Below are 22,553 nucleotides of genomic sequence, written 5' to 3' on the forward strand. Positions count from 1 at the left end.
GAGACACTGGTCATTTTGGGAGGGGTCTCTTCATGTTTTCCAGAGCTGTGTGGTGTGTGTGTTAGAGGAGGAGCAGCTCACGTGATGACGGGATGTTTGGTGAAGTCGGGGTCACAGGCACCGGTCAGTTTACTGGAGACTGGACACACCTGCAACCAGAGCAGACGGAGACACGTCAGCTCCACTAGGGGGCGCCGTGACATCACTGTGACATCACTGTGTCCACACTCAGGACTCACACTGCAAAAACTCAACATCTTTCCAAGAATATTTGTCTTATTTCTTGTCAAAATGTCTCATTTCTAGTCAAAACTAATCTCTTTCCACTTAAAATAAGACTCATCACCTAAAAATGAACTTGTTTTTAGATCATTTTCACTTGTTTCAAACTAATTTTCAATTGAAATAAGTAGAAAAATCTGCCAAGTTTGTTGTGTTTGTAATAAGAAAGAAAAACTTGCTCCACTATCAGATTTTTCTACTTATTTCAAGTGAAAATCTGCTTGAAAGAAGTAAAAAGTGTCTAAAAACAAGCTGCTTTTAATGTGATGAGTCTTATTTTAAGTATAATGAGATTTGTTTTAACTAGAAATAAGACAAATATTCTTGGTAACATATTTGAGTTTTTGCAGTGTTGCATTACAGTTTTTCTCCGTTGGTTTGACTCATTTCTCAAAACAACATGGACAAACCTCCAAACCAATTATATTTCTCATTCATTTCATCAAATTGCAAATGTCTTCGTACATGTTTATAAATGATGAAGTCCAGGTAGCTGCAGCAGCACCGTGTCCAGGTGAATAGATGTTATTGATCTAAACTGTTGATTCTCAGTCTGATGGTTGTTCTCTCTCTAAAACACGTCAGCATCATTTCATTCTATCAGTCGTCACATGAACAATAGTCTGATCATAAAACCATGAATACCATAGATTTATTTACAGACTGTAGGCTATATCTACGTTTCTGTTCATGTGTTTATATTACAGTATATTCTGCTGTTTACATTTTCTTTTTACTCTGATGAATGGAAGTTTACTTTACTTTATGTGAATACAAATGGCTACCTTTCCTTGACAGTATGAGAGCAATGTGTGGTGTCAAACATTATAGGTTACTCTTACCATAAAATCCAGCTTTTATTTAAATTTTTTATTTTATTTTTTTCAGTTTTATATACAATTGTATTCTGTTAGCTAGACAATAGAAATAAAACTAGTCCAGTAACTATAGTGAGTGAAGCACTGGGCTCAGACTGAGAGTTGGACATGAGGGACATTTCAATGCTCCTCTGCCGTAGAGACAAAACATCTAAACACGGTGACCTGCAGTGACACGACGCCAAAGGGACGATGCATTCTGGGTAAACTGAATATTTATATGAGAAGGAAATTTAGTTTTGATACTTGAGTGAAGTGTTTATGGAGAGAGAGATGAGCTTTTACCAGTGATCTATGGAGTTGTGCTGAACTGTAAGTCTGTTTTACCAAAGAAACGAATATCAAAAACAAGAAAGGACTCGCCACACTGTAGTAGCTCCCAAATATACAAACATTTATTAGAGTTGTCCTTTTTATAGTCCTCTAATAAATTAAATTATCTACAAACAAGTTTATTTTATTTAAACATTTATTAGAGGACTATAAAAAGGAGCTACTACAGTGTGGCGAGTCCTTTCTTGTTTTTGATATTCGTTTCCCTGGACTCAGCACCTGGCTGCACTTCTGGATGTGTGCGAGCCTTTTTTTGCTCATTTTACCAAAGAAATGAGCCGAACCAACTGAGAACAACTGTAATCAAACTCTTTCTCCAGTCTGTGGTGATCAGACCTCTCTGTGTTTTCATGATGAGCAACGTTTGTTTTGTTACGTAACCGACTAATTTCTGCATTTTTGCGTTTTCCATTTAAATAAAAACCCATAATAAAACTCCCGGGTCAGGAACCTCGATGGTGTTTCTGCTTTCTGGTGAAACGTTGCTGCTGCGTGTGGAGTTCCTCACCTCAAAGTGCATGTCCTGCTGCAGCAGCTTCCTGTACAGCTGCTGGTCCTCCAGCGTCCTGTAGCCGTGGCCGACGCGCTCGGCCTTCAGCACCTCCACCGCCTACAACACCGTCCACACGGTACAGGGTTAAAACCACAACAACACAACAACAACAACTCTCCCATTCTGGAAACAGCCTGTTAATAGACAACTGCATAAATATGCCGCTCTGGTCTATGTTGTGCACGTCAGCAGAATCTGCTGCAGGTTATTTCTAGAGACACAGTCACAAACTGCTGCGGCGTCGCTGACCACAAAGTCTACACTGCAAAAACTCAACATCTTTCCAAGAATAATTGTCTTATTTCTTGTCCAAATGTCTCATTTCTAGTCAAAACTAATCTCTTTCCACTTAAAATAAGAGTCATCACCTAAAAATGAACTTGTTTTTACATCATTTTCACTTGTTTCAAACTAATTTTCACTTGAAATAAGTAGAAAAATCAGCTTGTTTTGTGTTTGTAATAAGAAAAACTTGCTCCACTATCAGATTTTTCTACTTATTTCAAGTGAAAATCTGCTTGAAAGAAGTAAAAAGTGTCTAAAAACAAGCTGCTTTTTAATGTGATGAGTCTGATTTGAAGTAGAATGAGATTTGTTTTGACTAGAAATAAGACAAATATTCTTGGTAAGATTTTGAGTTTTTACAGTGTAGAGACGTGAGATCGATGCAGACGGGACAGAATAATTACAGGATCTAGGATTTAAGTGTTCACATGTGTTTGTGTAGTTGTTGTTGTGCTTTTCTTATGGTGACGCCGCTTTTTTATTATCTGTGATATTCTTTAAAGGGACAGTCTAACATTTATTCAGATCCTCCTCTCACCATAGCCCCTATAGTCACAGCAGCAGGTTCATCGCCTTTAATTATCGGTGCATGTTGTTTTGAGATGGGCGGGGCAGAGATGTGAGCTGCCCAGTGAACGGTCCAGGTCCCCTGTCCCTCATCAAACTCATCAAATGCACAATCCAACAACTCCACAACGCTCTGGTGGACAAGTTGTGAGCTGCACATTCACCACGCTATGAGATAATAACACAACGTTACCACACAGAGTTGTTTTAGAGGGAAATTCAGCCGGAACTACATTCCAGACACGGCTGCTGGGCGGAGGGATTTCAGAAGAGAAAGTAGTTCAGGTAACTCTTTAATTTACAGGCTGTTAATTATGTGATAATGTCTAGAAATAGTCAAGAAATAACATGACATGTTTTTCATAAAGGTAAAAGATTACACATGCTTTGAATTTTTTTGGAAAGACCAGAATTTTTCTCCTTTCAATTGGCCGATATTTCTGGGCTGTTTCTATGCATCAGTCGTTATTTCTTGCGCATATTTCTCGACATTACTATAAAATTGACCGTTATTTCTTAGCTATTTTTTTGACATTATCACGAAATTAACGGCCTGTAAATTAAAGAGTCACCGTACTTCCAAGTATTTGCTCCATGTGTCGTAATGTTACATAATTAAAGGAGATGAACCTGCTGCTGTGACTATACACTGCAAAAACTCAAAATCCCTCCAAGAATATTTGCCTAATTTTTAGTCAAAACTAATCTCTTTCCACTTGAAATCAGACTCATCACCTAAAAATTAACTTGTTTTTAGATCATTTTTACTTTTTTCAAGCATATTTTGACTTGAAATAAGTAGAAAAATCTGCCAGTGAAAGCAAGTTTTTTGTGTTTGTAATATTGTTCCACTATGGTGATGAACCTACTGCTGTGACTACACTGCAAAAACTCTACATCTAACCAAGAATATTTGTCTTATTTCTAGTCAAAACAAATCTCATTCTACTTAAAATAAGACTCATCACATAAAAAGCAGCTTGTTTTTAGACACTTTTTACTTCTTTCAAGCAGATTTTCACTTGAAATAAGTAGAAAAATCTGATAGTGGATCAAGTTTTTCTTCTGGCGAGAGTCAGGCTAAGTTTTTCTTCCTTATTACAAGCACAAAAAACTTGCTTTCACTGGCAGATTTTTCTACTTATTTCAAGTGAAAATTAGTTTGAAACAAGTGAAAATGATCTAAAAACAAGTTAAGTTTTAGGTGATGAGTCTCATTCTAAATGGAAAGAGATTAGTTTGAGACATTTTGACAAGAAATAAGACAAATATTCTTGGAAAGATGTTGAGTTTTTGCAGTGTAGGGGTTATGGTGAGAGGAGGAGCTGACTACATGTTGAACTGTCCCTTTAAAGCCCCTCCCAGTCGGCCTGTTGTAGTTGTGTTTGTTGGGCCGGTGCCACCGAGGTCGCTCTGCTCTGCTCTGCTCATTATCATCATCAGTGTGTGACTGCATTGTGTGTCTTTGTGCAGCTGTTACATGTTCCACCGAGCTGCAAAGTGAAAACAACAAAGTTCTCAGATTCTTCATGAATGTCTCGACTCCACGTCGTCGTCTCACCTCCTGCACCACGGACGGCGGGCCCACCTCTCCCGCGTGCACCGTCCTGTGGACCCCACAGCGCACGGCTTCCTGTCAACACAACCAGTCACACAGAGACACACGGTGAGCTCTGCACACACACACACACACACATCTGGCTTCCACATCTGCAGCTGTTACACTTCAGGTTGTTTTCCTGCACGTTTCATCTCTCTGGTTTAAACTGAGACACTGCAGGTGAATAGGGTAAAAAAAATTAACTAACACATATCACCATGAAACTTCCCAAGTTTATCACTCACATTAAGACAAATATTTTTTGTATTAAAAGTTTTGTCAAATTTTTATGTTTAAAGGGGAACTAAACCCCTCAGTTTTGGATGACGTGCTCTAAGCTTGAAATTCAAAAAATGCCTTGATTATGGGCGGGACTCCAGGAGCACTCCCCCCCTCCCCCCTGCGCCCCATTCACACCCGCGAAATCACACAAAAGAGAAAAAAAAGTAATAAACACACATCGACACTTCTGCTAGCGCTAACGAGCTACTAACGAGCTACTAACAGCACTAGTAGGGCGGACACTACTAGGAGAGGACGCCAGAGCCGTGACACAGCATCTACAGCTGATCCGCCGGCTCGTTAGCTCGTTAACGGCTCGTTAGCGCCGGCCGCACTAACGATTCCCGTTCAGGCAGCTGTTAGCAGCTGTTAGCAGCCGTTAGCCGCAGCAGAGCAGCTAGAGCGCCTAGCAACCGTTAGCGGCAGATTGGCCGGGGAGCTGGTGGCCGGTGACGAAAGCTGCCTCCAAAGCGTCATCTGCCTCCATCTCAGCCAATAGAAAAATTCGATTGTAATAGCCGTGTTTCAACCCATAGAGGGCAGTCACTCTACATTTTTACTACAAAATACACTAAATTGAAATATTTTGACTAAAATGTCAAAAGTTGGACCAGAATCAACTGACAACACTACCTTATACCCAAATACATTTGTTTTCAGCAGAAAAAAGTGGTTTAGGGGTTTAGTTCCTCTTTAAATATGTAAATGAGGCAATATCTAATGAAATATGCGCTAATTTGCATACATTTTTAATGTGTTTAATGTATCGATTGAGAGACACTGCAGGTGAATAGGGTAAAGATTTAAACTAACAGATATCACCATAAAACTTCCCAAGTTTATCACTTACAGGGTCAAATTTTATGTTTAAATATGTAAATGAGGCACTATCTAATTAAATATGCACTAATTTGCATATCTTTCCAGAACAGAAATCTGAACAATGGATAAAGCTGCTTTGTTTTATTTTGTTGACATATTAGAGTCTTTAGTTTTTACAGAGGAGGATTGTGGATATCTCTTTTTATCACTCTGTAGATGAGAAAATACTGTCACCAGCCCTTAAAAAACATCTACTGTCTCCATGTTTTTAGTAATAAAATGTTGTATAAATGAGGCTGTGAATGATATATCAACAATCCCCTCTGTAAAAACCTTCAGAATATAGAAAGGGATCAAAGTGGAAGGTTTGGTGTCTGTAAGTGCTGCTGAAGTGGAGATTTCTAGAGAGGAGTCTGAGTCTGAAAAACTCTTTCTGAGGAAACGGCCTTTAAAGACTTGGACTGTAAAACTACAGAGATTGTTAATGTCAATCCAAGTCCACATCATTGTTCAGGAAAGAGAGATTTACTATGACACCTGACATGACGTGGGTCAGACTAACTTTTGGTAAATTTAGGAGAAAATCTACTGATGAAAGAGACAAAATGAAGTAAAATAAATGTGGATTTTCTACCATTTCTTTCGACTTTTCTTAAAGAAGACATGTTAAGGAAGAAAAAATGCCCAAAATCTCAAAATTGATGAGTGCAACAGTGTTTTTGCCTGTTAGTGTCTGGCCTTAAGAAGCTGCAGTGTGAGAAACATCCTAGAGGAGAAGCTGAATACAGACAAGAGGACGGTTCATCTCAGCAGATTTAACCTTGGACACACTGAGGTTTAATCTGCACATACACACTCTCTATCTGCAGGAAGATAACCCTGAACGTTACACTGGACTCTGCTCCCAGACCTCCGTTCAGAACGGAAGCACATGAAGAACAGATTCAGTTTGACAGCAGCTCAGATCCTCCCGCTGTTTTCTCATCATAATAACTATTCAGTTTATATTATATATAAACCGATATATTTCAGAATCATTCTTGCTGCCTCAACGGCTGCAAACAAGTTGGTTTGAACCAAGTATTGTAATGAATGAAGTCTGGGTTGTACTGTTTTACGATATTTGTCTGTTGGAAAACTCTACAACCAAAGTTAATGCTGCAAAACTTGAGACATTATCTATTTGGTCTCATGCTACTGTATTGCCTTTATTAACGGGCTTTTCTAACATATGTTTTATTTAAATGATTGTTTGGAGTTTGGTGTATATTTGTTCAGAATTATGTTTTTTTCTTTTTATTGGCATTTGTTTGTGTGACCTTCACTTAATTGCATATCGTTTGTTGGTCAATGACAAATGGATATAGCTGAATATTCATTTAGGCGATTGTTTAGGGTGGAGTGTTTTATTCAGTTTATTTATGCGGCTCTTATCTCAACTAAAGTGTTTTTTTTTTACAGTGAATAATACACACACACACAATCCCACTGTGAGACGAGTGAAGAAGTGAAACTTTATATTTCTGATCAAGTTCCTTAAACAGACACAGTGAATAAATCAACACACGAGTTTAAAACCTTCACTCACTGACAGAGTAGTTTGAGTTAAAAGAGGAAATCCTGAAACACTTCTGCTGAGTCAGCGACACCGTATCACACCTGTGAACTGTTACACAACCTCACAGCTAATTATATTTATGACCCGTTCATGAATTATTGTCCAACTCTTCGTCTTAAAGGACGTTTAAGTGGTTTGTACTTTAACTTCATGTCACACAGGTTGTTAGTTAATGATCGCACACACACCCACACACAACCTACACACCTACACAACTACACACACACACACACACACACACACACACACACACCTACACACTGTTGAAGCATTTACATTCAGACTTCAGAGTTAATTTAACTTCTACACTGTGACTACACTGCAAAAACTCAAAATCTTTCCAAGAATATTTGTCTTATTTCTAGTCAAAACTAATCTCATTCTACTTAAAATAAGACTCATCACATAAAAAGCAGCTTGTTTTTAGACACTTTTTACTTCTTTCAAGCAGATTTTCACTTGAAATAAGTAGAAAAATCTGATAGTGGAGCAAGTTTTTCTTTCTTATTACAAGCACAAAAACTTGCTTTCACTGGCAGATTTTTCTACTTATTTCAAGTGAAAATTTGTTTGAAACAAGTGAAAATGATCTAAAAACAAGTTAATTTTTAGGTGATGAGTCTTATTTTACAGTAAGAGGAAAGAGATTAGTTTTGACTAGAAATGAGACAAATATTCTTGGAAAGATTTTTGAGTTTTTGCAGTGTACATTACCCAGGATGCATTGCAGCAGCCCTGATGACACTGTTCTGTGTCTTGATGTATAAGCTGATGATGGTGGTTGTAGTGTTGCCATAACGACTGTGTTTATTATGGCTACTCTACCTTCCACCTTCTGTTTCATTTTCATATCCGAGCGATAACGACGTTTTTATCTCGGACTGAAGCGACAGGACTTCGTCTGGCAGCGCCGCACTTTGTATTAAACTGATTAATCTGCCTCGTTCATTATGGTCTGGCAGGCAGAATCAATCACTTTTACTGTGGTTTTCTCCGAATTAATCAATAGATTCTGTCTGAAAAGCAGATTGGATTTTTCTGAGAGGCCGTCGGTCGCAGGCTATAAGAGGAAACCGGTGTCACGGTGTTTCTCACTGAGCTGTTTCCAGATAAAGACATTTAACCCTCTATGGTACCATGCTGCCCTCAGGCAACATACCACTTTTTGTCCTGTCACATCTCCACAATTCATCCCATTTAATGCTGTAATACTTTAAAAAAGAGAGGAGACCTTAGAGAACCAATAACAATGCTTTAATTTATCACATGACTTTCAAGAAGCCACTGAAACCCTTTTTACAGACTTTTTCAAAGGAAACAGGTTTGCCATTTTGCTCCACTAAAACGGTCTGAAAACATACAGTAACTTCCTGGCCCTTTTTCATCTGGAAAAATATATATTTACACTAATAGATTAGTAAAGTTTAATTTTTAATAGTTCCATGCAATTTATTTACTTATTAAATAATGGAAACTTGTTAAAATGCACCTGTTGCCCCAAAGCAACAACGTACCATTATAGAAAATTGCAACGTTGCCTTGAGGCGACAGTGGACCATTATGGAATCAATATTACATTATGAGACTATGGTAGTGTGTGTTTAGGTGTAAATAAAATGTTCAAAAACATATAATTCATCATAATTTTGTTTTTTATCCTTAATAAATTAGATTTTTGATACAGTAAAGTAAACATCAGGCTATTATGATGATGATGAGGAAGATGAGAATGAGAATGTGGATGAGGATGAGGCCAGTGAAGGTGAAAGTCTACAGAGACTGGTCGGTGTTTCTAATACAGTCATGGTACAATGTTGCCTAGAGTCAACAAACCCCAAAAACTTCCAAAAGTAAATAATTTTTTAAAAATGTCTTTAGATTATGTTTATTTAGTCTATTTTGAGACGTAAAAACACTACAAACATTTTTCCCCCACTGGCATCATAATGCAGCGTACCATCATGTACCATAGAGGGTTAACACCTTCATCGCTTTGATGGAGACGATGACATCGATGTTGATCAGTAAACGTCGTGTCAGTCAAACAGCAGCAGCAGAAACCAGTTCCACTCAACCAGCAGAAACAAACACCATCAGTCACAGTCACGGCTTCTTTACGTAGGAATGTGAACCAGAGCCTCCGAGTTCAACAGGTTCATGGAAACACATCGTTGTGTTAATTCGACCTTTTGACTCCCTTAGAAAAGTCCTATATAAATGTTATGTCTTATTGTTATTAGAAAAGTCCTATTATGTCTTATTGTTATTATCAAGAGTTTACAGTTTTACACAAAAGTGCAGAAAAATATTCAAGGCAAACTGCAGGACTGGTGAAAAGATTATTAAAATGCTGTTTATTTGACATGGTAATTAATTAAAAACCATGGCCAGTGTGGCTTGAATGTCTTTTTGCACTTTTGTGTAAAACTGTAAACTGTTGAGAGAAACACACCCAGAGTTTTTAAGGTCAAAGGTCACCTGAGGTCTAGAAACAACAACAAATGACCGAGCAGCAGCACTTCCACCTGTTTGGATCTAAAGTTTTATTATTAATATTATTATCATCTGGAACAAAGAATTGGCGTTTGATAGAAAGAATTAAACGTTGACCAAATTTGGTAGCAAACATGAATATATGAATCATGATTTAAGTCTAGATATTTCAGTCTGGACCAAAGTTTTGGATCAGATCAACATTTCCCACTGTGTTATCTGGAAAATGAATGGAAACCGTTTCTCCCTAATATTTGATGTTTGGCTCTCGCCGTGTTTTTTTTATCCTTTGTCCAGCCACCGTAAAAACACAGCTTCAGATTATTTCTAAGGACCCCCCCCCTCAGGATCAGTGTTCATCTAAATGGACGGGTGGATTCCTGAAAGCTGTTGGTGCGATAAGCTGCAGCCATGTTTCCATCGGCCTGTGGGAACAGGAGGTGAAGTCTGGGACTGTAAAAAACCTTTTTATAACCTTGAAATGACTGTCAAAGAAAAATATTTTAAAGGGATACACCAACTTTTTTTTGTTTGTGTCTTGCCTCACTCCCGAGTCCATGACCAGCAGATAGACACCATCCTTTCCACTGTGCGTGCAGTAACAAGGGAGATAGAGCCGTATCGCCCGTAATTAGCTTAGCTCAAACGCTGGAAGTGTATAGGTAGTGTTAGCCTGCCTCCACCTAAAGTCGCTAATTAGCCTAGCTCAAACACTGGAAGTGTATGGGTAGTGTTAGCCTGCCTCCACCTAAAGTCGCTAATTAGCCTAGCTCAAACACTGGAAGTGTATGGGTAGTGTTAGCCTGCCTCCACCTAAAGTCGCTAATTAGCCTAGCTCAAACACTGGAAGTGTATGGGTAGTGTTAGCCTGCCTCCACCTAAAGTCGCTAATTAGCTTAGCTCAAACACTGGAAGTGTATGGGTAGTGTTAGCCTGCCTCCACCTTACCTCATCAGAGAAACTCTTCAGCAACTCTAAAGGGAAACCGGCGGGCCGATCTTCGTCTCAGAGCTGACAAAACTCTCCGGTAAGGCATCTTGAGCGGTCAAATGCCGCTAACGGGACGAGATCGGTCAAAACGGAGGGTTCAAGCAAAGACGCTTTATTTTGGTTCAAGCTAGCTACATCGAGGGTAGGTTAGCTTCCTGTTTCACAGTAAAAGCACAAATTCTATCGTCATGGTTTTCTGTATGTAAAGGGCAACGGGTGTTTTATTTTTTGAAAGTAACCGGAAGTGCGTTGGTCACAACGGCTAGCTTGAGTAGCGCCGAATTCGTCCAAACAAAATTGTAAACAGCTGGTATTTAGACAAATTAACGACACACTGCTGATCTAAACGGCTACTTTCTCACCTAAACATGTTTGAAATGTTGATAAAGTGATATATTTATTTTATTTATGTTTGAGCTAAGCTAATTAGCGACTTCAGGTGGAGGCAGGCTAACACGACCTATACACTTCCAGCGTTTGAGCTAAGCTAATTAGCGACTTTAGGTAGGAGGCAGCCTAACACTACCCATACACTTCCGACTTCCAGAGTTTGAGCTAAGCTAATTAGCAACTTTAGGTGGAGGCAGGCTAACACTACCTATACACTTCCAGCATTTGAGCTAAGCTAATTAGCGACTTTAGGTGGAGGCAGGCTAACACTACCTATACACTTCCAGTGTTTGAGCTAAGCTAATTAGCGACTTTAGGTGGAGGCAGGCTAACACTACCCATACACTTCCAGTGTTTGAGCTAAGCTAATTAGCGACTTTAGGTAGGAGGCAGCCTAACACTACCCATACACTTCCGACTTCCAGAGTTTGAGCTAAGCTAATTAGCAACTTTAGGTGGAGGCAGGCTAACACTACCTATACACTTCCAGCATTTGAGCTAAGCTAATTAGCGACTTTAGGTGGAGGCAGGCTAACACTACCTATACACTTCCAGTGTTTGAGCTAAGCTAATTAGCGACTTTAGGTGGAGGCAGGCTAACACTACCTATACACTTCCAGTGTTTGAGCTAAGCTAATTAGCGACTTTAGGTGGAGGCAGGCTAACACTACCCATACACTTCCAGTGTTTGAGCTAAGCTAATTACGGGCGATACGGCTCTATCTCCCTTGTTACTGCACGCACAGTCGAAAGGATGGTGTCTATCTGCTGGTCATGGACTCGGGAGTGAGGCAAGACATGAAAAAAAAATGTTGGCGTATCCCTTTAAAGCTTTAAAGCAGTCACACAACTTCTCCTGACACATAACACTCGGCTCCTCCTGAAGCAGCAGAACCAGTTGTTGATGAACTGACCTCAACATCTTAACCTTTAATTTAAATTATAGTCGTTTCTCGCGGCGTTGCGTGTGACGCTGTAATTAAACCGTATAAGAAAGAGAAAGAGAAAGAGACACACCTTTTTAATCTCCCTCATGCTTTGACACACTCTTTGTGCTGACTGGGCTCATGTTTCTCACCTCGTAGGCGTTCCTGTGGCCGGGGTAGGCTTCGCAGTTGAGCGACTCGTCTCCCGCCAGGTCGATGGCGACCACGCCCTCGGTCCGATATTTCTTACACAGCTCCACGATGTCCATGGACCAACCTGGAGGGTCAAAACACACACACATTAATACACACGCAGGTGACGGATGAGTGTGATGATGCTGTCTGAGCATCGACACAACAACGACACAACAGCAGCAGTAGCTACCCAGCATGCATCAGTGATGGGTTTGGTCTGTTCTTTAAAAGTAGGAGGGATAGCCCTTTAATTTACAGGCCGCTAATTATGTGATAATGTCAAGAAATAACAAGTAATGACAAGTAATTGTGTCTAAAAATAATGGTCAATTTCATAGTAGTAATGCCAAGAAATAACGATTGATTGTGTAGAAATAACCCACACTGCAAAAACTCTAAATCTTACCAAGAATATTTGTCTTATTTCTAGTCAAAACAAATCTCATTCTACTTAAAATAAGACTCATCACATTAAAAGCAGCTTGTTTTTAGACACTTTTTACTTCTTTCAAGCAGATTTTCACTTGAAATAAGTAGAAAAATCTGATAGTGGAGCAAGTTTTTCTTTCTTATTACAAACACAAAAAACTTACTTTCACTGGCAGATTTTTCTACTTATTTCAAGTGAAAATTTGTTTGAAACAAGTGAAAATGATCTAAAAACAAATAAATTTTTAGGTGATGAGTTTTATTTTAAGTAGTCTTGACTAGAAATGAGACATTTTGACAAGAAATAAAACAAATATTCTTGGAAAGATTTTGAGTTTTTGCAGTGTAGATATATCGGTCAATTCCAATTTAGGACTTGGTGGAGAATAATTCTGTCCTTTCCCAAAAAATCCAAAGCATGAAAAGCATCTTTAGCCTTTATGAAAAACATGACAATACTATGAAATCAACCGTGATTTCTTGACATTATCACGTAATTAACGGCCTTTAAATTAAAGAGTAAACGTAGGAGTTTGACTTTGTTGGAAAATGTGCTTCTGAAAAAACTGTAATTTGAATGGACAGAGCCTGAAGCTGTCAGTGCTTCAGATAATGGTGTCAATGTTCAGTCTTCATTTCATTTGCATTATCGCTTCTATCAACATGACACGTATTTACATAAACACAGATACAATGTTACACAACGTCCCAGATCATCATCATCATCATCATCACACACTATCTGAACATTACACAACAACAGCTTGTGTAAGTCGATGGTTTCCTAAAAATAGCAGCGTTTCCGTTTATAATGACAAAATCAGATGTTCTCCAGACACGTGAAGACGAACGACATGAAGGTTTTGCAACATGATGGATTGCACTCGGCGGTTTGTGTTACAGAGGAAACAGCTGCACGGGCGGAGCAGAGCGCATACAACTACATACAGTACTACAGTACTACTACTGCTGCTGTGACTCTGGTACACAGTGAGTGAACAACTAGCTACTGCTGCACTTAAAGGTTTCCCAACTCTAAACCAACCGGCAGTAATAGTAGGATACCAATATAGCACATGTTATTACTACTGTCCTGTGAAAACCATGTATCTCCAGAGGAACAGAGCAGCTCTCAGACATGTAACTAAAAATATTTAAAATAATGCAGCATCTGACTCCTGCAGACTGAGATGGATCGCTCCTACTGTAGCCTAGATGTTCAAATCTTAAAAAACCTCTGGATGAACTCAGAACAGTCACGTCCATTTGTTATTTTATCCAGAAGAAGCATCATTTGTTCAGATGTGTAATTTGTTCTGCACTTTTTTGTTGTAAAGGGACCATGTAGGCCTTTAATATTACGCATAAATGGTAGCCTACTACTTAATTGTACCAGACTCGACTTGCTAATGGTATCTCCATCCACTACAGTTGTAGGCTAGTTTATGTGCTAATGTTTGCAATAAAGAAAGAAAGAAAAAAAAAAAGGTTTAAGTGCTAATAAGCTAGTTTTAACATGCTAAACTATTACTTTTTAATTTTACTTTTGTTTTATAAATAAAGTTTGATTTGGCTTTGACTAAAATATAGTAAAAACATTGCACCATTTAGCATCAACATGTTAAACTCTTCATCATGAGCATGTTAGCATACTTTTGCTTAAAACACTACGTTAGGCCTACTTGTAAAGGGATGATGAATAATAATATTAAGCTTAAATGACACCATTTAAAGCATTGTACCAGAGTTATAGGAGCCAATTTACATCTGCAGTTCCTTGACAGTCCATTGTGACACCTGAGAACTATTTTAATTTGTGGAAAAGGGGCATAATATATAGGCTATGTCTTTGACAGTTTGACTCGACTTTGACTAAACTAAGATAGTAAAATTACACCTGCTGTTTAAACTATACTGATGGCAGCATTTTGCTTAAATCATTACGTTAATGATTTAGACAAAAAGAAGGAAACATATTTTTTGAATCCATTAGCCTATTTTCATTCTAAAAATTCAAAATGACTTAATTAGGAGATGCATGGTTTTCACTGGATGTTCTGAAGCAACAATATGAATCATCCGCTATAATCGGAACAAGTTTATAATAGACATGAACTTTTCTTGGTGTGCTGTGTTTTTCTGCTCCCGCTCGTTATGTAAGAAGCCTGAGCGAGGAAGAGCTTTCAGGAAAGAAAACAGTTCAGTCAGGAGCCTTATCTCACAAGGTTGTTTTGGTAGACGGGAGCGTGAACAGTTCATTACTTGGCATGTGGCGCATGCAGCATAGAATGGACCTGGCTTTGATATTGAAGGCCTTCTCGCCCTCGCTGAGGCCCTGGTTCACCAGCTGCACCACCTCGTCCGGACTCACGTCTCCTCTGGGTGGAGACAGAAAACACAACATGAGACAAAAATCCAGAGTTTCCTTCCTTTAAACACTGCAAAAAATTCAAAATCTTACCAAGAATATTTGTCTTATTTCTAGTCAAAATGTCTCATTTCTAGTCAAAATAAATCTAATTATACTTAAAATAAGACTCATCACATTAAAAAGCAGCTTGTTTTTAGACACTTTTTACTTGTTTCAAGCAGATTTTCACTTGAAATAAGTAGAAAAATCTGCCAGTGAAAGCAAGTTTTTTGTGCTTGTAATAAGAAAGAAAAACTTGCTCCACTGTCAGATTTTTCTACTTATTTCAAGTGAAAATCTGCTTGAAACAAGTAAAAAGTGTCTAAAAACATACATAACTATGTATGTATATGTATAAATACACTAAGCAAATTTTCCACTTTAAATAAGTAGAAAAATCTGACAGTGGAGCAAGCATAAAAAAAAAACTTGCTTTCACTGGCAGATTTTTCTACTTATTTACAATTGAAAATTAGTTTGAAACAGGTGAAAATGATCTAAAAACAAGTTAATCTTGTAGGTGATGAGTCTTATTTTAAGTGGAAAGAGATTAGTTTTGACTAAAATTTAGACATTTTGACAAGAAATAAGACAAATATTCTTGGAAAGATGTAGAGTTTTTGCAGTGAAAAGCGCAGTTCACTCACTCTGTCTGGTTCCAGGGGATGGGCTCCACTTGAGTGTTGGCCAGGAAGTGCGGGCTGTATCTGACCTCCACATAAATCACTCCTTCCTTGGCTTTGTCCTCCACAAACTCGTAGGCGATTCTCTTGATGGCGTCTCTGTCTCCACTGAAACACAACAAGGAAAAACAACTGTTAACCTCTGGCTCTGCTGAGCAGCCAGTCAGTCCCAGTGATAATAAAAGACAACATTAGTCAAAGCTGATCGCTTATATAAACTGTGATGGATTATTAGACTGTCAGCTGCTGCAGGATGTGGAGAGACGCAGCAGGGGACCGTCTATGTTCTGGGTTTCATCACTTTATTTCAGCTTTTGCTTTTGCTAAATGATTATTAACAGGTCAATAAGCCCGACCCCAACCCTAGATATTAAAGATTAAATAAATATAACACATGAAAGATAAATAAAACGCTATCCAACCACATCCACAGTCACAGCTCATCATCTTTTTCTACTAATCACTGACTTAATATATTAATATCCTTATTTAATTAATGTCCTGGATCTGAAAACACACAGGGCAGCACATTGTGTCGGCTCCCTCTTTGACCTAGAAGTTTCATTCTTGATTGTGTTAAAATCCAACAAGCGGTCAGTTAATCAATCAGACTACACTGCAAAAACTCTAAATCTTTCCAAGAATATTTGTCTTATTTCTTGTCAAAATGTCTCATTTCTAGTCAAAACTCAACTCTTTCCACTTTAAATAAGACTCATCACCTAAACATGAACTTGTTTTTAGATCATTTTCACTTGTTTCAAACTAATTTTCACTTGAAATAAGTAGAAAAATCTGCCAGTGAAAGCAAGTTTTTTGTGCTTGTAATAAGAAAGAAAAACTTTCTCCACTGTCAGATTTTTCTACTGATTTCAAGTGAAAATCTGCTTGAAAGAAGTAAAAAGTGTCTAAAAACAAACATAACTATGTATGTATATATATAAATACACTTATTTTAGGTAGAATGAGATTTGTTTTGACTAGAAATGACATTTTGACTAGAAATAAGACAAATATTCTTGGTAAGATTTGGAGTTTTTGCAGTGTAGACTCAGAGAATGAATCAGGAGGGATTGTTTGCAGGATCTGCAGCTTGTGTAGAGAAGCTGAATCATTTTTGCATCTTTAACGGTGACGACCGAACTAAACAACCTGCAGGTCGATTCATTTAATTGATAGAATAATCAGCTGGTAATTAACATTCAGTCCCATGTCTGTCTGCTTCTGTTTCCTTTAACTCAGCATCAGTTTCTGTTTCCACGTGATCACGTGAACACGGCTTCCAGCAGTTACACTGCAGCTGCTGAATGCTCATCACACACTGAAAGCCTGTTGTTCCTCTCAATGACACACACACACACACACACACACACACACACACACACACACACACACACACACACCATGACCAAGCTCATACAGCAGTCCTGCATGAGCTGCACTCAGCCAGCAGCTTCCACTCAGCCTTGATACAGAGACGAGTCAATTCAGCACAACTGGCCTGTATGACCTCTACTACCTCCACAGACCTCCATCTCCAGCTCATCAATGTAGCCTAGTATTTGATTTAAAAAGGACAGTGTGCAGTGACATTAATTATTGAGAAAAATAAAAAGATGGCTGCACCATAAAGTGCAGAATATTCAAGTACATAGGATATCACAAAGTGCTTATTGATCAGTGCAATTAAAGTGCGAAGAAGACGAAAGGACCAATCATTATTAGTGATGATCGTTCTCAATCAGCCAGTTGAACAGGTGACCTATATAATATATAATAGTTCCTGTACTGAGTCTAGGCGGCCGTTGTTGGAGGTTTTTCTGCTCATTGAGGATCTGAGACACTGAGAGAGTTCTGGTCTTTTCTCTGTGACTGTAAGACACAACGACACCGGAAAAGCCCCAACAAACAGCTTCACTCTCCCTTTAGTCTGGTCTCCATGGTGACAGTAATGATGTTGCTCCTGTCCTGCATGGCTGGCCTTTAAAATCACTCTTCCCTCCTCCCTGTCCTCCTCCTCTTCCTCCATCCTCCTCTTTCTCCTCTTTCTCCATGGTGACAGTAATGATGTGTTTCTGTCCTGCATGTCTGGCATTTAAAACCACTCCCTCCTCCATGGTTGTGTCCTAAACCCCTCCCTCCTTCCCTCCTTCCCTCCTTCCCTCCTCCCTACTCACTATATAGTGACTATATAGTGACTCACTGGTCAAATAAAAAAGCACTTTCAGACACTTAACAGTTAATGACGTATTACATTACGTAATTAAAACGTTCCGACCGCGATCATAACGGCCGGTGTAGGTACCATGGATACAACCATGGTAACGGCCGGTGTAGCATAGACCTACGGGTGTATGTACCAACATAAAGGGGAGTAAAGCAATATATTAAGCGGTAATATATATATATAAGCATCAAAGATGTTCAATCAAACCCACAAAGTTTAAAACAACGTTCAAAACACACACAGCCAGTGTCACAACTAAGCATAAAGTCAGCTAGCTTAATGCTAACGTATAATGTAAAATCTCATAGACGGGCTAACAGAAATTAGCCTCGCTATCCAGAGTCTGTGGTCAGTTTATAACACTTGTTAGGAATTTGCTCCGACGTTTGTTGTGGGAGTCTGTGGAACCGGACCGGACAACTCTGGCAGCTGGACACATTTATTGAGGCTGCTGCACTACTGCATTTATTTGGTAGCTACACCGGTCACTACTGCATTTATTTGGTAGCTACACCGGTCACTACTTCATTTATTTGGTAGCTACACCGGTCACTACTTCATTTATTTGGTAGCTACACCGGTCACTACTTCATTTATTTGGTAGCTACACCGGTCACTACTGCATTTATTTGGTAGCTACACCGGTCGCTCTGGGTCGCTGTGGTAACGGCCATCTGTGACCGCAATGCATGATGGGATATCTTGCTCCGGTTAGTGACCATCACATGTTCACTACATTTCGCGGATAATTGTGGGATAGATTCAGTCACTATATAGTGAACATTCATAATCACTAAACATTCGGACACCACTACAACAACCGGTCACTAGATAGAGAGGAGGGGGGGCTACACACTCCGGCTGCATCATAACCAGAGTCAGTGTGTGTGTGTGTGTGTGTGTGTGTGTGTGTGTGTGTGTGTGAGATAATCAGTGTGACTGGACTTCGAGCCCGGTCGTAAACATTCCTGAGACACTAACGAGGTCGACCATGACTCTTCGCCCCCTCGCCGTCGCCGACCAGAGAGAAAACACCTCGGACGGTTCAGTTATGAAACGTGAGTCGTAGTCGTGGATCAGTCGACACTTACGCAACCACGTGCATGTACTCGGCGAACTTTCCCAGGAACTTGGTGAGCGTGGCCGGCTCTTCCAGAATGATGAGCGCTGTCATGTCCTCCACCGAGTCGGCCGGCATCGAGATACCGCGTCTCCTAGACGACCGGACGGAGAGACACACACCACAGAGTCAAGGACGGAGCTTTTATTTACTACCACACCAGCTTTTATTTGGCCGGTGGTGAGATTATATTTATATTGTAACTGTAGAGCTGCAGCTGAACATGTTGAAGCAGATTCACATACAGAGAGTTAAAGCTGCTTTAATTGATACTTAAAGAGACACAGAGAGATCTTTCAGCTCGTTATTCTGGTTTCACACTGGCTCAGTTTCCATTTACTTGTCAATCGAATTATCTGAAGATCACTAAAAAAGTAAAGTGCAAAAGTGTGTTTCCATCTCGGAAGCTTCGAATCAAATTAAAATCTGTGCGTAATACATTTATACATTAATACATTTCTTGCATTTCAAGGTGTTTCCAGTCATTTTTGCACTGAAGTGTGACGAGCCTTGGAAACCACTGAGCAAAACGAACGCCAGTTAAGTTAAACTGGCTTTTTAGCAAACATGGTGATATTGCTAGTTATAGTTTAAGTTTTTAAGTTGAAGTTATAACAGTGCTTACAGTACTGTATGTACCAACTAACTGCGACACACCAAGCTGTCGTCGGTGTGAAAACACCTCGAGTTAAAAGACTCTTCCCTTCTTTCTTTTTTCTTTCTCCAACCACCATGTCTTGGAAAAGCCAGAAATACGCAGCAAAACTGACATAAAACATGATCGAAATTCACATTTATCCAGAAAAGAACTGTTTCCATCAGTATTTATCACATTAATAATCCTTTTATCATGACATTAAACAGGGTTGCCAACTTTTGGTCCTGGGCTGGAGTGAGATTCTGTTGGCGGGGGGGGGCTGTCTATAATAATAATAATAATAATAATAATAATAGTAATGTTTATTGTAGTTTTTCTCTCTGTCTCTCTCTCTCTCTCTCTCACACACACACACACACACACACACACACACACACGCACACACATTATACCTGCAAACTGAGTAGGCTAGAGGTGTAATAGGTGACAAAATATATCCCTCTAGGGGGGTCTGGGGGCACCCCCCCAGAAAAAAATTGTGATTTTAACATGTATTTGAAGCATTCTGGTGTACTCTGAGAAGAAAATAAAGGGAAAACACAACATTTGCTTCAGATAAGAGGGAAAAAAGCAGATCTGTGGTTCCTATCATTGTCTGGCTGGAGTGTATGAAACTGGTCTAGTGGGGAGCTGTGGCTTTTGGCCTGGACCAGCCTATTGAGCCTATTAATATATGAAAGGACAGAACAGACATGTCCTGTGATTACAGCCTGATGATACAAGTCAGGTCCTGAAATGTGTGTTTCTCTTCTGTAATAAACATTCTACATACCCATTCGGAGTTTGCAGGTATAGCACACGTGCATGCGCAGTTGCGCACACACGTACACGTACACACACACACACACACACACACACACACACGCACGCACGCACGCACGCACACACACACACACACACACACACACACACACACACACACACACACCTGTTGCTGCGCTGTCTCTCTCTCCTCTGCTCTCTGGACTGAGCTGCCTGGCTGTACTTTTGTGCTACCCAGTCTGCATCTTGATGTTATAGTTTTCAACGGACTGGCCCAACCAGCCCGACCGCAGGCGTCAGTTCCAGCCGCGTTCAGTCTGAAAACATAACTCGGTCAGGTCAGGTTGTGTCTCGGGCTTCGCTCTCTCCCTCTTTTTTTTGGCCATCGGATTCGGACCAGGTCGGGTCCAGGCTTCAGCACCGTGCTGCTGTTGGTGGAGGGGGGGGGTCGCGGATCGACAACTCCCCGTCCTACTGTGCTGTGATCACAGGCCTGAGCAGCCGTCCAATCAACACGCGGATAAGCATCACGAACACCAATCAGAGAGCCTATTGATGAGTGCCAAAGCTTGCTTTAAATTTTTTTTTTTTTTTCCAAATCGCTTGATTTTGGCGTGAGAATAGTTGGAGTGGCGTGAGAGCGTGAGACAGGACCTAAAAGCGTGTGACACACGCCAGATGCGTGAGAGTTGGCAACCCTGCATTAAATCTAATTTTACTGTTTCCATCAGACATTTTGGTAACACTTTACTTGAATAGGTATTGATAAGATTGACATAACAGCTGTCATAAACATCAATGAATACTTATGACAGCTGTGGTTAAGTGTCATTCGGTAAGTTATATCACTTTTGATGCAAAGTTGACATTGTTTGAGATGTTTTTGTTCTGACAACTTGACATAAAGACAATTTAAACTGTCATAGCAGACCTAATGGACAAACTATAAAAATGATGTCAAGTTCTCATAACAAAAACATCTCAAACAATGTCAACTTTGCATCAAAAGTGACATAACTTACCGACTGACACTTAACCACAGCTGTCATAAGTATTCATTGATGGTTATGACAGTTTTATGTCAATCTTATGAATACCTATTCAAGTAAAGTGTTATGGTTTTACATTTTTAATTCAATACGACTTAAAGAGCATTAAAACGTGTGGATGGAAACAGAGCTAGTGAAGCTGCAACATTACTGTAATACTTCAGCTTCTCATCGTCTAATGAAATGAAATGTAAAAGCGACTCACTTGGCGACGTCGAGGATGGTCTGCACCCTGATGGCTCCGTCCAGGTGCACGTGCAGTTCCACCTGCGGATGATAAATGATAATAAATGTGGGTTCAATCAATCAATTTGTTTATTTCGGGCATGTCAATTTAAATCATCATCATCACACTTCATCTTAGCTCAAGTAATACAATACACATGGCCGAAAGGGAAAGCGGGAGAAGCTAAAGCTGATCTAGTCCCGCCCCCATTACCCACAGAATACAGATCTTTATCATAATCTTTTCTTCTCTTTTGCTTTTTAGATTTTGACATAACATTCTTTTACTTATGACATTTTGACATAACATGTTACAGCAGTAGGTAGTATACAGAGCTGCAGTCTAGCTCTAGACAGTACATACAGATTACATGTGTGTCCATATTAGTCCGTCCTGAGTGAACAACAGTCTCGTCTTGTAGCCTGGTAAGTCACAAAGTCACAGAATGGTCCAATCGACAGAGAGCAAAGTCCAGTGTGCTGATTATTTGTTGGGATGGTGTGAGAGCCCTTTTATGCCTTTTTCTTTTATTCATCCGTCTCCTCTGCAGCCTTCGCCGCGTTTAACTTCGCCATATCCTCCCGAGTTTTGCCGGGTTAATGTCATAAAGACTTTTAGTCATGTTGCAGCAGCAGCAGCAGGAGCAGTGAGGTGAGTTGAGCTGCAGCTCAGCGCTCTGCTCTGGCTCTGGCTCTGGCTCTGCTCCACCATGAATGCATGCGTGCGCGTGACTGGGCAGCGAGCAGCGAGCGGCGGGCGGGAGGCCGGAGGCCGG

The 22,553-nt window shown here is 39.8% G+C and overlaps 1 protein-coding gene across 1 annotated transcript in view; it reads right to left on the bottom strand.

The window, feature by feature from the left end:
- The window catches only part of ada (adenosine deaminase), a 31,579-nt gene that overhangs the window by 3,032 nt on the left and 5,994 nt on the right, over positions 1 to 22,553 (bottom strand). Inside the window, exons 2-9 of the mRNA XM_085782958.1 lie at positions 21,758 to 21,819; positions 19,055 to 19,177; positions 15,701 to 15,844; positions 14,906 to 15,021; positions 12,172 to 12,296; positions 4,460 to 4,531; positions 2,002 to 2,103; positions 82 to 149 (exon numbers count right to left, since the gene is read on the bottom strand). Coding sequence (XP_085639084.1) covers positions 82 to 149; positions 2,002 to 2,103; positions 4,460 to 4,531; positions 12,172 to 12,296; positions 14,906 to 15,021; positions 15,701 to 15,844; positions 19,055 to 19,177; positions 21,758 to 21,819 — 812 coding nt within the window. The remainder of the gene's footprint in view (positions 1 to 81; positions 150 to 2,001; positions 2,104 to 4,459; positions 4,532 to 12,171; positions 12,297 to 14,905; positions 15,022 to 15,700; positions 15,845 to 19,054; positions 19,178 to 21,757; positions 21,820 to 22,553) is intronic.

This window comes from Trachurus japonicus, chromosome 7 (genome assembly GCF_045865225.1).
Source record: "Trachurus japonicus isolate A0001 chromosome 7, Traja_1.0".
In the NCBI taxonomy this organism is placed as follows: Eukaryota; Metazoa; Chordata; class Actinopteri; order Carangiformes; family Carangidae; genus Trachurus; species Trachurus japonicus.